At 35.7% G+C, this 17,599-nt stretch overlaps 1 protein-coding gene across 2 annotated transcripts; it reads right to left on the bottom strand.

The window, feature by feature from the left end:
* Positions 1-14,035: 14,035 nt before the first annotated feature.
* LOC127083950 (probable diphthine methyl ester synthase) lies at positions 14,036-16,962 on the bottom strand. Of its 2 annotated transcripts, none has more exons than XM_051024314.1 (5): positions 16,426-16,962; positions 16,120-16,372; positions 15,232-15,271; positions 14,962-15,053; positions 14,036-14,606 (listed from the first exon to the last, which is right to left on the bottom strand). In XM_051024314.1, the coding sequence occupies exons 1-5, from the start codon at positions 16,720-16,722 to the stop codon at positions 14,419-14,421; spliced, it is 870 nt and encodes a 289-aa protein (XP_050880271.1). In that variant the 5' UTR covers positions 16,723-16,962; the 3' UTR covers positions 14,036-14,418. The 2 variants fall into 2 exon arrangements, with proteins under 2 accessions (XP_050880271.1, XP_050880273.1); XM_051024316.1 differs by having other exon boundaries at positions 16,120-16,349; positions 16,448-16,962.
* Between the last annotated feature and the right edge of the window lie 637 nt (positions 16,963-17,599).

Here is a 17,599-nt window from a genome sequence, read left to right as displayed (position 1 = left end):
TTTTTTGATGATGAAAAACAAATGTATTTAAAAACAAGGGTTGTTAATAATCTTAATAGTGTATGATATCAGGGTATCAGGTTTTTAAGCTCCCCCTGAATTTGACAGTCCTTAGATTGAGGTTTGTAAGCCCCGCCTTAGTCCTTTTTCTATGTAATTTTATCTTTTAATTTAATTAACAAATTTTAACATCAGGATCTGAGGTTTGTAAGCTCCCCATGAGTTTGACAGACCTTAGGTTGAGGTTTGTAAGCTCTTCCTTTAGTCTGATAGTTCTTAAGTTGAGGTTTGTAAGCTTCCCTTAAGTCTTATCTATGTTAATTAAATCTCTCACTAAGCACAATGAGATTAAATTCATTCAGAATTTAAATAACAATAACTCAGAACCTGAGAGTTCGGGTTTTAGATGTATTAAAATACATCTACCTGTCATACCCTAAATTTTATCCTATGTGCATCATAGTTCATTCAGTCGTTCAGTAAAAGGCGACAGTCACTAGGAGAAAAAATAAACAACTAAACAACATCATGAGAAAAAGAAGTTGAAAACAAAAGTATGAGAACAATAAAAAAAGATGAGCTCGCTGATATTGAAAATGACTAAACGCTTATGCTCGGAGAACCACCATGTGCAACTTTAGAATACAACACCACCGAAGTCATACCGGAAAGCCACCATTAGTGACCAATCGCTCCTCCACACATGCGAACTACCACGACCAACCGCTTCTCCACCACCGTCATTTTCGGAAAATCGCATTGTCGCGACTCTCTCATTTCCGGTAATCTTTTATGTTAACTTTGAACTTGTTTTCATTCATTGCTTATGTGTTGTTTTTGTTTTGATTGTTATTTGTGTTTATTCTTTCAAAGTTTGTTTCAATGGAAGAACGAGTGAGAAAAATGAATAACAGTGAGAGAGAGAGAGAGAGAGAGATGAGAGTTGTACTTCCACTAATGAATATTTATGGTGTCGGGAAAGAGAGAGGTGAGTAGCGTACCACTGTCTCCGCAGGGTTGGCCGGTCAGCCACGCTTGCAGTATCAGCGTGTGCTTTCTGGGATAGAAGGGTGAGTTTTTGAAAAACTCTATGTATATAAGCTGGGGTTGATGTAAAATCCATAACTCCCACATGCAAGATTCAAATGGTGTCAAATTTGTGACCAAATAGAAGAGTAATGAAAGAGCTACAACTTCGATGAAGAAACCATATTAATTTGAAGCTCATAGCAAAAGTTATTCAAGGTGGAAAAGGTGATCATTTGACTTTATACTTAAAAAAAATTCAACTATGTTTGATTTCTCGAAATTCCACCTCAAAATTCATCATGATCCAAGCTCTAAATAGAAAAGTGTTCAACAACAAAGTTGTTCCCCTTCATGTTATCTTTCCAAAGAGTCCAAGATCATGACATTTGAAGCATTTTTCAAGGACTTGCGCATGGTTACATTGCATGGCCCCATTTGGATGATTCTCTTGACCAACTTTCAAATGCATTTGCATGGCCTCATGTTAAGCTTTCATCATCACTCATGCATAATTTTGGATCTTTTCTAATCATTTCATGGGCCTATCACACACCCATGCAAGCATGCACATGAGAATTGCTATTTTTGGACAAATTATGGAAGTGTGTGGAAATCAATTGCCAAGCCTATAAATAGAACTCATCCTGCTCAGAATCAAACACCTTGCCCAAGCTTTGCTCCTGCAACCTTCCCACCCTCAATTGATAGGATAATCTTGAAGATTTCATTAGAAATTGAGTTTCAATTTCACTTATGTTTTGAAGTTGAAACTCCAAGAGTCCAAACCATTTGAGCATCCAAATCATCTCCTGCAAGCTAGTGGAAGCAAGCCCAAGCAAATTGAGATCCAGATCGAGCTTCATCACTGCAAACAGAAGGTGAATTTTGTGAAACTTTATCTCTTCAATTCTCTCTCAACTCTCCATCATTTCACTTGATTTTTGGTTGGTTGAAGTCCTACCAATGTAGGCAACAAGATTGAGTTGCTTTGAGGCCAAATCGAAGCAACTCAGGTTATACTCATTAAATTTTAAATTCATGTATCTTTCAATATATGTGGAATTGGAAGAAATTGAGGTCAGATTTGGACTCGTGAGGATTTTTCCTTCAAATTAGTGTATTCACTTTCCACTTTTATGGAGGTTGGTGGTGGACCAGTCTGGTGAGGTCCACTGGAGAAGAAGACCGGAGCTAGGGCTCCGGTGGTGTGTTAGCACCCTTCCAATTATCTAATCGTGTTTGAATGTTTTAATCATGGTCATTGGTTCAGATTACCATTGTTGCAGCGCGTTAACTAGATTCCGTCATGGACACCACACGTGTGGCCATCAGATCTGTCACCTCAATTAACGAGGGAGATCTCATGGCCTTGTTTTTTCTAATTTCTTTTTAATTTCTGATTTTTCTTTTAATCCGCCTATTTTAATTAATTCATAATAAATTCATTTTTAATCCAAAAAATATGGGAATTTCACCAAAAATCTTTAAATATTTTCCTCTTCCATATTTTGAATTAAAATCATAGTTTTGATTAATTTTGATATTTTTTGTGAATTAATTTATTTTTGACTTGTTTTTAAATATTTTAAAATACTTCTAACTTTCCAAAAATTCTAAAAAAAATTGTCTAAGGTCCTTTGACCTTGTTTGACCTAGGATAAATCCCTTGACCATTTATTTAGTGATTTGAAGGGATTTGAGGTTTTGTCCATTTAAAAATGCATTTTAATTCATTTTAAAATTGATTATTAATTGATTAATTATTTTAAAAAAAATGTTGAGCCATTTAATTGATCTTGTGGTGTTTGGCTTTCTGTTTGGCCTTAGTCATGGTTGATTTGACTTTTATTTGACCAATACTATTGGATTTAGGGGGTTGATGAAACGTACATTTCATCCCCCAAAATGATTTGATAGTATTTATCAAATGAATTTCCTTCTGTGATCAATTTGGGTTTCTATTTTCCCTTCCCTCTTCATCTTCATCCCTATTCTTCCCCAATCCCTCATTGACCAGTGAATTCTCTTCAAGTCAAATGCTAGTTGATTCATCAATGACCTTGTGTCAGATGAATCAACATGAGTCTGACTGAGATAGGTCTTTCCCACTTTATTTATGTGGGTGGCATGTTTTAGGAGTTTGGTTCTTTGTATCAAGTCTCTAACATGCATTAACACCAATATATTTATTGCTCGGCCTCAGATAGTTGTGACTTCTACATAAGTCCAATTACGATTGCTTAACATAGAGTTAAATATGTCCCAAAAGGCGTAACATTCTTGTAAGTGAGATTGTAAGTCTCCATTCTTCATGGAATTGCATGAATACTTGACCTTTTTGCCGTTCATGAGAGTTATTGGCATACTTGTTGATTTATCCAAGTTGGAGCCCTTCTCATGGATGTTGTTGTGGTTCATGTATTCATACTTGTGAATGAATGGTTGAGTGTTCTCCAAAGAATGATTTAAACAATCAAAACTCTTCACTAACCTTTGACTAACTCTTTATTAATGTTACTTTACTTTTAAGTTATTTACTTAATACAATTTAAATTTCAGTACCTTTACCATTCATTGCCATTTACATTTCATGCAACTTGTTTATGTTTCAGTCTTTTTCACTTTGCTCACTTGAGCCATATCTTGTGACTGTATATATTGTGTACTTATGATTTTGTTTTGTTTATGGTCTTAGGACCTTAAAATACCTAAAAACAACAAAATCCCTAAAAAATATCTTGATGGACTGTTGGGCTTGATATGAACTTTTGGACTTAGAGTAGACAATTTCCCTATGCTTTAAGGACTTGACCAATGACACTATCTGAGACTGAGTTATCCTTGATTGTTCCTTTCATATGATGTAAACCTTGGGCGCTTCTGGTTCATCTGTCACCTTGCCTCTGTGCTTGATTATTGTACTGTTATTATTGTTGATGTCTGATGATTGTTTTTGAGTTCACCACAAGGAATATTTTCATCTGATACATTGGAAGATATTGAAGACTGCTAGCTATTGGAGTGATTGCTTGGATATTATGGCTATCTTTATTTGATGTCTTGGTCTTCATATGGTTTGCTTGGATATTGCTTATGCTTGTTGCTTGCTTAAAAGTCCAAATAAAAATGGGTTTCTATCTGACATTCTTGTCTTATGGATTACATCTCATTGGTCAGATCTTTTCAACTCTTAACTTTTAATTTTTGTCTAGGATAGTCCCTTCATCTCCTCCCACTTCTTTAATTTCAAAATCTCTCCCTCTTTTTAAAACCTCCTTTGATTGTGTTTTTCAACTTAGACATGTTTTAATGATTAGAAACTTTGGCCTTATGCCATTGAATTTTTTAAACTTTTTCTTAAATCAAACTTGTAAATGAACTTAACCATATTGACTTTAATTTTAAAAAGATAAAAAGAACTAGCAAACCCATTCAATTCTTCGGCCTTTTGTGCCTTTTCCTATGAAACTTTTGATAAAAATTAATTCACCAACTTCTTTGAAACTTTTACCATGAACTACGGGGTTTTAATCCCTCATTTTTATGTTGGTACGTAAGTATAAGACGGAAGGTCTTATCAAATACAAAAATATAATTAATGAATTATTTTCTCATCCCCTCACTCTATATTTTATCAAACATCCTTTTGATCAAAACACTTGCACACACAAAATGGCTCCCTAGGAGTACCTAGAACACTTTGGGTGTTAATACCTTCCATCTATGTAACCAACCCTCTTACCTGTAATCTCTGACATTTTATTAGTTTTGATTTGAAAATTTCTTATATTTGGGTTTTGTTCGTACTTTTGCCATTTTCCTTTAGAAACAATAAAAGCGCGGTGGAGACTCTAGTTTTATTGACATCAAGTTTATCCATAGCTTGATGTCATGAATTTACCGCTACAAAAATTCAGTCGAGACTCTGTTGGGGACTAGTCCTTAGTGGGTTTAGCCTACTTTTTTGTGTGTATATATTTGTATATTTGATGTTGTTTGTATATTGTTGTGTGATACTATGTCTGTTGTGTTGGTGATCTTTGTGTATTGAGATAAGTTCTAACCCGAACTTGAGTGCAGTCTAAGATAGAAGGGTGGTATAGTCATGTTGGCTTTGAAAGAGTAGTCCAAAAAGAGTTGACATGAGATCCCCCACTCAGTGGAGACCTCTTTGGAGTTACTGATATCACACGAGTAAGTCGTAGATAGGCATTACTTTCTCTAATTTGAGGGTCCGACAAGCTGAGAACCGTAGAAGATTTAACCCAACTTGGCCTATTTAGGACGTAGTGCAGAGACTGTTCAAGTGTAGACTTGATAACAGTTGTTACGTGATACTACACTCAGACAAGTTTCTCTTGAGAATACTATAGGTTGATGAGTCAGCCATCCTAACCTATAGTATTCGATAGATAGGATCAAGACTCTGGGAACTTTTTTAGAACATGATCTACAGATTTTATCCTTAGTACACTCCTTTGGGATGGTTCTTAACCCGACTTCGTGCTCATGACTCACACCAAACCCTTTAATTCTTGGTTGATCTGATCAGTCTCATCAATATCAATGGAACTTGGGTGTTGATAAGGTGAAGAACCTAAATCCACCAAAATAGATGATTGATCTTGATGATGACTTGATCCATCCTTTGACCTTTGTTTGTGTTTGCCTTGTGTGTGATCCCTTGTGTGTGATTGTTGCATTCATGCATACATGCGCATCATAGCATTCATCATAGAATATAAAATTTTCAAGGGAACTAAGGTCTTATTTGAAAATATTTTCAAACCATGGATTGTGGACGAAGGAACACTAAGAAGTACAGTTTCAGATATCCTGACTTGAAATAGTTAAGGAAGTTGTCATCCTTTGTATTAGATCCCTTGGACTTCAAGAAACATCATGGAAAGATCTTGTCTGTATTATCTACTAATGTGGTTGAAGGACTTCTGAGTGTCTTGGTGCAGTTTTATGACCCTTTCTATCGGTGTTTTACTTTTCCTGATTATCAGCTTGTGCACATGTTGGAGGAGTATGCACATCTCTTGGGTATGCCCATATCTAACAAGGTACCTTTCAGTGGATTGGAGGAGATCTCGAGATCTCATGTCATAGCTGAAGCTCTACATCTGAAGAAATCTGAGATTGATGCCAACATGGTGAAGAAAGGAAGGATTCTAGGATTGACTTCTGATTTTCTCATTGGTAGAGCTACTGTTTTTGCTCAAGCAGGTAGCATGGACGCTTTTGAATCCATCTTTGTATTGCTCATCCATGGTTTAGCTTTGTCCCTAACATTGACGGTTTTGTTGATGTTAACGCCATTAGAATCTTCTTGATTGGGAATCATGTTCTGACTATGTTGTGTGACATGTATTTCTCTTTGAGTTTGAGGAATTCTAAGGGTGGTGGAACCATTGTGTGTTGTGTTCCTCTTCTATATAAGTGGTTTATTTGCACTTGCCTCAGACACCCGCTTTCTTGGAGAACCGACAATGTCTACGGTGGTCCCAGAGACTTACGTCTCTCACTAATGATGATATTGTTTGGTATGATTCTGCATTGGGTAGCATGGATATTATTGACAGTTACGGTGAGTTCTCTAATGTTCCTCTCATTGGTACACAAGGAGGAATTAACTATAACCCAGCATTGGCATGTCATCAGCTTGGGTTCCCCTTGAGAAATAAGCCTAATAACCTTTAGTTAGATGGTTTATTCTATCAGGAGCGTAAAGATCCCCAACTTTTGAAGATTAGAATGGTGCGTACTTGGCACAATGTGCATAGGAAAGGAAGATCCGAGCTTGGTTCATGCAACTGTGTAGCTTTGGAAGCTTACACTATTTGGGTGAAAAAGAGAACTTTGGAGCTCAAGATGTCATACGCTTGTGAGAGACCTATGTCCGTGATTATGGTTGAGCCATCAACTCTCCCTAACCAAGATGTAGAGGAGTTGGAAGACGCACTTGCCAAGATGAAGCAAGAGAGAGACTTGTGGGAAGAGCGGTTCCATGCTTTGAACAGAAAGCATGAGGAGTTGCGACTTGAGTCGAAAGACAAAGATGCACTCATTGAGATTCTTGAGGAGCATGCAATGAAGAGACAGAGAGAGTCAAAGGATTTATTTTCCTCTAGTATGCCTCAACCTTCTAGTGCTTGGAAGAAAATTGTTGACCTACTTGTCCTCGAGAAAGCTCATACGTAGACGTCTTTTGAGGCAGATATTCGACGCATCCGAAGGAAGTACACTCCCTTGGCCAGATCATCTGATGCAGTTGTTAGGGATCCTTAGGATGATAGTTTCCTTCTCTCTTGTATTTATATTTTGGTTTCTAAAATTGTACTCGGTGTAATCCTTCCAAATTTTATGAATAAAAATAGATTTTATAGTTAATTGAATTATTATTATTGTTGATTATTATTATTACTAATTGAAAATATTTGCAAGTGAGACTTCATATGTTCTTTGAAATTAAAAGCAATAAAAAACATTATATTTCACGCATCATTTGCATAACAGGTTTCTTCAGCCATCTGTCTTATAGTTCTTCTTCTGTGTATCAGCCAAACTTACTCATCACTATAACACCTGAGATAATCGTCTGAGAAGAATGGAGAATCTTGAACAAGAGAACAAAGAGCTTAAGGATTAGATTGTCAGACTAACTGCCTTGATGGAGTATGTGATTGCTGATCAAAACCAACCATATCCACCTCCTACAACTCCTCCTCCTCATAGGACTATTATTTTAGAGGTTACTTCAGCATCTGTGGCTATGGTCGCTAGCCAGTCTGCCCCCGCCATACCTTCTATATGTGTGTATGTATATGTGTGTGTGTGTCTATTTGTGTGTGTGTGTGTGTGTGTGTCTGTTTGTGTGTGTGTGTGTGTATGTGTGTGTGTGCGTGTGTGTGTGTGTGTGTGTGAGCGTGTGTGTGTGTGTGAAGCAAAAGAAATGCAAAAGGAATGAAAAAAATGCAAATTTTCAAGATTTTTAATGTATGTGTCGACCTATGCAAGTCATGTGTCGGCACATACGATGCATGTGTCGACCTGTAGATGCGACATATCAAACAAAAGCTTACATGCTTTAAAAATGAGTTACATGTGTCGACCTGAAGCTCGTATGTCTCGACCTATAGAAAAAAAATTCTTCTATGTGTCGACCTATAATACGTATGTGTCGACACATAGACTGGTTTTCGTATAAAAATCAGTTTTTGATGCGTGAAACCTTTTCTTTGAAGCATGAACCTTTTCTAAACCTTTTACAACATGTTGTTATACTTCCTAATGCTAAGATGCCCAGTTAGACTCAGAGGATAACGTCCAATATACATAAACGTTAAAATATCCTAGTTTTGACATCATACGAAATACATCCAACGGAAAGTTGCACACATATACTCCCCCTTTTTTATGATGGAAAAACTTGAGACGATGCATTTCGTGTCTTCATGAAGGCTCCCCCTGAATGTATGCATCATAGCTTCATAGTCGCATATGCTTCTCCCCTTTTGACAACATCAAAAAGAGATAAACCAAGTCATTAGCAGTATCACATAGATACAACATATCACATATACAATATACCATACAAATGTGCTTGCAAATAAGTAATGCTCACTCACATACAAAACATACATAAAGATACACAAATAGAATTTAACACAACATAAATAGAAACACACCATTACAATAATATTAATAAAGGCAATACACATTGCATATCCATTGTCTCAAATTTAAACAAATAGTAACATTGTCAAGACATAACTAAAAGAAAAACAAACCAACAAAAAACAATGCATGATGACTCAACAAGAAATGTGACTTAAAGACATAACAACCCAACATTTCATCCTCATCCATGGCTCCTAGACATTATCCTCACTCCACAATGCCAACCTTGTGCATCATTACCAAACTGATGATCTAAGAAATCACACATTTCTCGGTAGAATTGAGCATAATTGTAATGATTCTCATTCTGAGCAGATATCATATGATTAGTCCTAGTAATCGTAGATGTATGATTTGCATCCATCTCATTACGGATAGACACAAGACTCTCTATCAGATAAGAAGCAAAGGCTTCAAATTTGGCATCTTGTGCAGTCATGTGCTCTTGCATTAGACGAAATCTCTCCAGTTGAGCAGCCTCAAGAGCATCTTGCCTCTGACAATCTTCCTCATAATTCTCATCTTGCCTAAGTTGCATGTTTTGGAGCATAGTCATGATGGAAGACAAATCACCAAATCCAACACTAAAGTTATTACCATGAGCATCCTCATGAGTAGCATCTTGCATAAAAGCATCACCTTGAGAAACATCATAAGAAATACCAATTGGTTGATCATTAACCACATGTATCTTAGAAGCATCATCATCAAACTCAGCGGGGTCATCGAAATTATATATCTTTATATCATTCTTGCCCATACGGAAGTAGTACACCCAATGATTTTCATCCCAAAAGTATCCCATATTGGTTAGGGTACGTTGGGAGAATTATTGAGCCTGACTTGGAGATCTATACTAAAGATTCGACATCCCAGTGTTGAAATAGTTCAAGATCTTGGCAATCATGGAGACATAATAGAATGAAGTTCCTTTGTTGCAGTCTTTGTTGGTGTAAGCCCTAGAGGCCAATACTTTTGGTACTTGTATCGAATTATTTATTAATAATAAAAGGCTTTTTCTTTATTATGTTTGTTTAATAAAGTCCCTAGAATAGCTAGTCCGTTTAATGTATCAAGTATGACTTAATCATGAGATCACATTAAACATAAGGACACTATTCTTAAAGTATCTGTAGTCGAGCTTTATTGTGAAGTGGGATAACATTAAAGCATTAAGACTATTATGTATATAGACTGATGATCACATCTCATGGATCATGGATAAGAAGTTATCAAGTCTTAAACATAGGTATGAATATTAAGAGTAATATTTATACCAGATTGACCCGCTATGAGAATACTATATAGAAAGTTATGCAAAGTGTCATAAGTTATTCTCATGGTGATAATGGTGTATACCACTCTTCGACCTGAAACCACTATGGACCCTAGATGTAGATTCGAGTGCTTTATTGCTGGTCAAACGTTGTCCGTGACTGGATAACCATAAAGACAGTTGATGGGTACTCCACGAAGCATGCTGAGGGACATGAGTGACCTAGATGGAATTTGCCCATCCTGCGTAACAAGATAAATGTTTATGGGCCCAATATTGAACTGGACAAGGATGACACGGTCTATGCCTTGTGTTCAATATAGATATAAGGGCAAAAGGGTAATTATACGCATAAGTATTATCACAGAAGGAATTGTCAGATCACATGATATTTTCGTGTCTTAGGTAGCAGTGATGTGTTGCTAGATACCGCTCACGGTTTATTATGTTAAATACGTGATTTAATATAATTGTCAATGTCGCGAAAACTTACAGGGTCACACACAAAGGACGGATTGATGAGAGATAGAGTAACTAAGGAACACCGTAAGGTACGTTGCACTTAAGTGAGTTGTAGAACATCGTAAGATACGATGTACTTAAGTAGAAAACGAAATATGGTAAGGTACCATGGGCTTAAGTGATTTTGGGCATATTATAAGATATGGGCCAAAATACACTTAAGTGGGCTTTTTAGCTTGAAGCCCACACAAGTGGTTCTATAAATAGAACCCTTGTGCAGAAGCATTCATTGCGGTTGCATTATTTTCGTTTTCTCTCTCTCTCTCTCTCTCTCTCTCTCTCTCTCTCTCTCTCTCTCTCTCTCAAAGTCTTCATTCATACCAGCTAGCACTAAGATTGAAGGAATCTGTTCGTGTGGACTGAGTAGAGATGTTGTCATCGTTCAACGTTCGTGATCGCTCCGTGGATCTACATCAAAGGTTTTGATCGTCACAAGAGATCTGCACCAAAGGTTTCAATCGTCACAAGAGGTAAATATTCTATCACTGATCATGACCATTCGTAAGGATCTCTAAAGGAGAAAACTTTAATTTCCGCTGCGTTTTGGATCGCAATTCTCCTTCAGTCTTTAATGGAGAATATTTGAGATACAAAGTAATTTGCCCAATTAATCTTAATCTTGTTCAAAGGGATATAGACCAGATGAATTTCAACATTGTCTATTCTTGAGAGTCCACCATTCTTTGGGCGTAACACGTGAGAAACCAGCCACAACAAAATCCTAGGAATCATCTTCAATTAAGCAGTTGTTATAGGATCATAGCAATCATCGGAACGATGAGCCTTAATTAACTGATTCAGATGAATGTTTCACTTAAAGTCATGATGAAGGTTGGTATCTGTCACTAACGGTTCAACATCAACACCAATAATAGTAATACCAAACAAAGACTTCCAAATATCATCCGTAAACTCATAAACAATGTTACCTATGGTAAACTTGAATGATGAACCATGTCTATCATGTAGCCCAGAGTAGAACACACGAATGAGGTCTTCAATATACTCGTGTGAAAGCTTCAGAAAGTAATCAATTTGTTGATGTTCAACAAGACTAACAACATCTCGAATATCCAAACAGCCAACCACAACAGGCTTCCAAACGTATTGCTTCACAACAAGTCGGTGCTGATGTTTTTCCTCAAATTCCTAAACATACCTAGTTGAAACCAATGAAAATGGAGTTTTCAGAACTGTAGATGATGTGGCGGCCTTACCCTTACCTTTGGAATCCCCCTTGGTTCTTGCAAGCTTAGGTGCTATGGAAAATTGTTCAAACAAAGTTCACACACCAGTGTTCGATGGAATGTGTGAACGAGAAGTGAAGATGTTTGATAGATAAATGATTACCCATAAACATGAATCAGAGAAATAGATACAACAACACACAAATATGTGAAGGAAAACCAAAAATGAGTGCAAGTTTGGAATTTTTGGAGAATTTGGGTGAATGAGGGTTTTAGAAGATGAGATGGGAAAAATGAATGAAAATGCTTAATGGTTTGTTGGAGATTTGAATGTGGATGATATATGGTGAATGAATCTAAGAGGAGTTAATGTCAATTTTATGGTTTACAAGACTCAAGATGAATTGAAAAGTTGAGAAGATGAATTGTATGTAAAAGGAGAGAATGAGAAATGAAGTGAAACAACACAAAAATGCCTTATGTGTCGACCTCTTTGAATCATGTGCCGATTTGAAAAGGTCATGAGTCGACACATACTAAAACAAGTTTGAAAATTCTAGGAAAAATAGTTCTATGAGCCAACCTATACAAACATGAGTCAACACATACTGAACCAAATTTGAAAATTTATGAAAATTAATTTCATGTGCCGACCTATACGAAACATGAGTCGACACATGAGGTCCAAAAACTGAAAAATTTGACAAATATGATTTTGGTTTGACTATGGAAAACTCAAATTGACACATGCATAACTAGTGTATGAGAGACACATGCAAATTATTGTTTTTCGTGATTTGTTAGCCAATAACATGCAAACACGCAAATGTAAGCATTAAATATTAAAAGATATAGAGCACATGTGAAGATATTTAGAATGAGGCCACTATAAATATGTTAAGTGAAACAGACAATGGTTATCTCTTGAAATTTTTGGAAATGAACACTCATAACATGTATCACAGACACAATATATCACATACCTTTGAAGAATAAACAGGTAAAAGAAATTACTTACTTACAAAGCGGAAAATGAAACGATATTACCTCACCGTGTGAATGGCGGAGGATGCACTTGTCTTTTACAAGGAACTCTCGAACGAAAGTTGAAATCAATGTAAAACGGGCCACAAAATCTTTTGACATCAACATTATTACCATTTTTCATTTTGACAAAGTACCAGATAGTGTGATTTGTAATGTATCGAAAAACGTTTTTGATTTGATGATCATCCCTTTGATTGGACTTTCACTCTTGTCATTTTCATGATAGTTATTTCGCTCCTCCTCATGTCACATCGTCTTAGGTTGATCAATCCCTTATTCGATGTTCTTGAGTATGTATTTTGAAGATGTACCTACATCATGAAACAAAATACCTTTTCCGACACTTCTCAGATAGGAAACATTAAACATAATCTACACATTTTTACCAATTAAGGAACACTAGTTATTGACTACTTTGGTCACTCAATCTCTTTCATGTCACAAAGTCAACGAAATAGGGAGATGTCACATGTTATATGTCTTGAGCATCCACAAACGATATATCATACTCTCTTCATAGAGCCAAGACACTTATCCTGCAAGATCAACAAAAAGTGATAGGTACCCAATCTTCATTAAGGCCTTGAGGATGAGTGAAACCTTGGTTGCATTTAGGCAACCATTGAAAAGCACATCTAGGAAAAAAAAAGATTCATAAACTTTCATTTTTCAATAGTGATATTTCTTACAACAATAATGACAAGTTAAATTGTGAGAAGAGTGACTGCGGAAATATTCCGGAGATACAGCACCAGAATAAAAATAACTCAATTTATAAAGCACCATTCAAAATGATATGCGCTGAGTGTATAATAAATACGTCCAGAGATGGATATCTAAAAATTTGGAACATCTTAATATTTTCGCAAGATGTCCAAGAAACATATAGTATGTAAATTGGGGGCATTTCTGGCAGGTTAATTGATTTACTCAAAGCACCAACCATGCACTCGACTGATGCAGCAGAGGCAGCATTCACTTAACTTTAAAATGTTATGACAGAATTACCAGTTTTAACATTTCCTGATTTCTCTCTACCTTCGCCGTTCTCTCTCAACAGGGATAATGTTAAAGAAGAATGGCTTCGTGTATCAGTTAAAGATGATAATGACACCTGACAGAGTTGCATTTTTAATACAGATCTATGCCTAAATATGCCATCTTCTCTCGATCATTATTTTTCTCCAGCAACAATAACAGAGGGATCAATGTCTAGCTTGTAATGTTGATCTCGCTATACATCATAGTATCAACATGGTTTGTTGAAATTAAAGGACACATTGTAACATATATCCAAACATTTGAAATTTCATTTCCAACCAAACCAAACCACTTCACAATAAGTTATATAATGACAGCTAGATTTCTAGTGTTATTTTTGTCAGTATTGTTATCCAATCCGGAAAAAATTCTATGAAGTAAACAATGATCCCATAAAGGGATTTGCAAAAGATTAAATTACAAACCCATTCTTATATTTTCCAGAAACAATACAAATTTAAATTCAGCTTCTCCTCTGACGGGGCTTGAAGCAACCCGTGTCGATGATATGATAGTGCTGAACATTCCAAAAAAGAGACCCATGAAAACTGAATGGATGATTTTCGAGCCTCTTCAACAAAAACCATTTTGCTGGATTAAATGGTCATATCATATGTCTTGATGTTGTAACTATGTCCTGCATCTGTAGAAATTCAACATTTCTTCCTCCAGAGGATGGGTCTTGCCTGTTATGACAAGGCAATGTAAAGGCGCTCCAAAATCAATCAACTGTAACTGCTTCATTGTACCAGCAACTACCATCTGATCTTCACTTCCAATCCGAGCAAGCCCAACACACTCGGTATCTTCGGTGTAGGCTGCAAGGCAAAATGAGATACTACTATTAATTTGATGAATATGATTCTTGTAAGAAATAAAACACTCATTTATGAAACAATTGAATTAACACAGTGAAAACTGTATGTCTCCTAATCAGATAGTACTGTAAATAAACACATGGTTTGCTTCTTTTTTCCTGGGGAGGGACTCCCATTGTTCAATAGCATAATATTTTTATAAACCCTGAAAATGTGCTTATTTATTACCGACATTTTCTGCCAGGCAACATGAATTACATACCAAATTTCAAATATGTATCAATTAGTACAATCAAGAAACACATAATTCAGACTTGAAATTCATTAGAGTAATGTAAATGTTCATAGAACTTACTGGAATCTTCACGTGCTTGTGCAATCTCCAATAACTGCTCAATGGCTGTGTTGATTGTCATATATCTGGGTGGTTCATAGGCTTTTTTTCCTCTTAAAAGACAAAGATAAATAACAAACAATTAATAGGAAGGCATAGAGAAAACCAATGAATAAGAAAAAATCACTGTGTCATATGAATGATTTCCAAAGAACTTGGTAACCCATACTTAATGATCACTTAAGAAATTACATAATCAACCGAAAATACAGGACCACTTAGAAAACCAACCTGCACAAAGATTCCAATGTAGGCTCCTTCACCCGAATATCTGTAACCATAGCAAAGTAAAAATTATGTTAGTTTTTCTCATTAGACAAAAAGTAATGACCTTTAGTACCCTTTCCAAAGAACCAAGAATCCCCTCTAATACTATCATCTTCTTAGGCCAGTGCAATCACTCAACATAAAATAAGAAAATAATTCAATGGTCAACCATCTTTAAAATATTCACATGATATATTTTTCTTAGGGAATTAGCATAACATAAATCAATTCCAAATAGCCTATAGCATAACATAATTCCAACAAATTTCTGTTATTTTGTGATATGTTATTTAGTTCAAAGTGTTGATGTCGATTAGCGACTATCGTGGCTAATTTACGCTATCTAACACGGTTCAAAATACAAGTATTGTGTTTTGAGTTTATCAACACAAGCAGGAACAAACCCTTCAAACACAATCATCCTACTTTGTTTTAGCACCTACATGGTGATCAAATTGCCTTATGTTTGGTTATTTTAAAACGAACAGAGTGGAGCAGAATGGAACGGAGCTAAATAGATATATCCTATTCCATTGTTTGGATATTTTAAGATAGAATCAAACAAAATTGTTATTCTGCCCAATTAGGAAGGTACAAAATTGTTTGATATTTATGTATGTTGTGTATGTGAGTGAGCGTTACTTATTTACAAAACCATCCATTCCATCCTCTTTCTACCAATCCCAACTATGAAACATAACCTTATTACATTCAACTTGCCTCCACTTCATCATATTCCATCAATCCTAAAGATATAATAATCATTCCATAATCAATCAAAGTGATACAGGCACAAAAATTCAAATCAATTGAGCATGAGTTGAGACTAAAAATACCATACAGTAACCTAACCTAACAAGCAAAGTGTGTGAAGTCCCAAGTTCCGATTTTGTTGAATCTTTTCATAGAAGCTATCAGGTCTCCATGTCTCGGTAAAGAACGGTATGGAAACAGTTTCTCCATAACGATATAGCTGCAAACCACAAATCCCAATAGCATTCATAACCGATGCATTATGCACAATTTTCACCTCGATCCCCATCTCCTTGGCTCGAACAACAAGATCAGTATGAGTTGTAGCCCTGCAGAAAACAAAAACAAAAAACTGAACTAAAACAATACAATTGCTGAAGCTGAATCACATAAATAGATACATACTAGTATAAGAGAAGCTGCATACCCGAAAGGATCGCCAACAACGAGAAAAGCAACATGAGAAAGTTGAGCTTGGGAGAGAAAATCATGTGCTTTTTCTTCAACCATTTCTCTGTCAGCAAGAATAATGGGTTTACCGTAAAGGTTTTCGAGATTGGAGAGACCGTTTGAGGAGAGACCAAAGGAGAGGAGAGAAGTGTATGCTTCCATGTAAACCTTGTCGCATTTTTTAATTGCTTCTAAACCTTTGAGTGTGATGTCTTTCTCGTCGCCTAACCCTAATCCGATTATGTATAGCATTTTGCTACTTGAATAATTTTTGCTACTGAACCGTGCTCCTTCTTCTTTCACCCTCGCTCCCGTGCTCGTGGCGAAACCCTAAAGCGGAACGGGGACGGTAGATGACGGTGGCGGCGTGCAGTGTGTATGTGAAGGGAAAGTGACTGTGTCACGAGATGAGTCCGACCCAAGTCAAGTCTATGGGTTCAAGTCTATGGGTTCAAATACTGATGGGCTTTTCTATGAGTTACTCCCTCCTTTTGTATGGGTTTGTTTGTTTCAAATTTAGAAGTAATATTCATTGGAATTTTATCCTCTATCGTTATTATTATTTGGAATAATATTCATATCTAAGTGTTTGGCAAAAAATTAAATTTTTTAGGAATGTTTATAATATTTATTTAATTTAAAAATAATAAATAAAATAAATAAATATGAGTAGTAATGGGGAATTGTAATTAGTTGAACTTTATTCTCATGGGAATGTTGGATTCCCACCCTTTAAACATTGGAATAAAAATAAAAGAATCATGTGTAAATAAAGTTCCTAAAAATAAAATATGCCTTCGAATAATTTTTAAAACCTTGAAACAAACACACCCTTATAAATGTCATTTTTTTGAAAAAAAAAATATTTTTTTTTAATTGCCACTGACAAAGTTCAAGGTAGTATTAATTATTCTTTTGTCAAAATTACCCCTAAATAATTATTACAAAAAGAAAAAAAATAAATGAATATAATAAATAATTAAGGGTATTATAGGTAAACGAAAAATAATTGTTTGAAAAGTATCAATAATGATTAGCTTTCTTGGTATATGTAAAAAGTAAAAAAAAAATTACACTTATAAAGGTACGGAGGGAGTTCATGACAAGTCTAAGAATTCTTTTTTTTTAA

Source organism: Lathyrus oleraceus, chromosome 5, assembly GCF_024323335.1.
Source record: "Lathyrus oleraceus cultivar Zhongwan6 chromosome 5, CAAS_Psat_ZW6_1.0, whole genome shotgun sequence".
Classification (NCBI taxonomy): domain Eukaryota; kingdom Viridiplantae; phylum Streptophyta; class Magnoliopsida; order Fabales; family Fabaceae; genus Lathyrus; species Lathyrus oleraceus.
This window is presented reverse-complemented; position numbering and strand designations above follow the sequence as displayed.

Bases quoted from the DNA above. Each gene is read 5' to 3' on its own strand.
- LOC127083950 (XM_051024314.1), bottom strand. From the start codon at position 16,722: ATGCTATACATAATCGGATTAGGGTTAGGCGACGAGAAAGACATCACA. The intron at 16,373-16,425 runs GTATGTATCTAT...GTTTTAGTTCAG, and splicing joins ATGCAGCTTCTCTTATACTA to TTTTTTGTTTTTGTTTTCTG. The intron at 15,272-16,119 runs GTTAGGTTACTG...CTATGGTTACAG, and splicing joins TCACACACTTTGCTTGTTAG to ATATTCGGGTGAAGGAGCCT.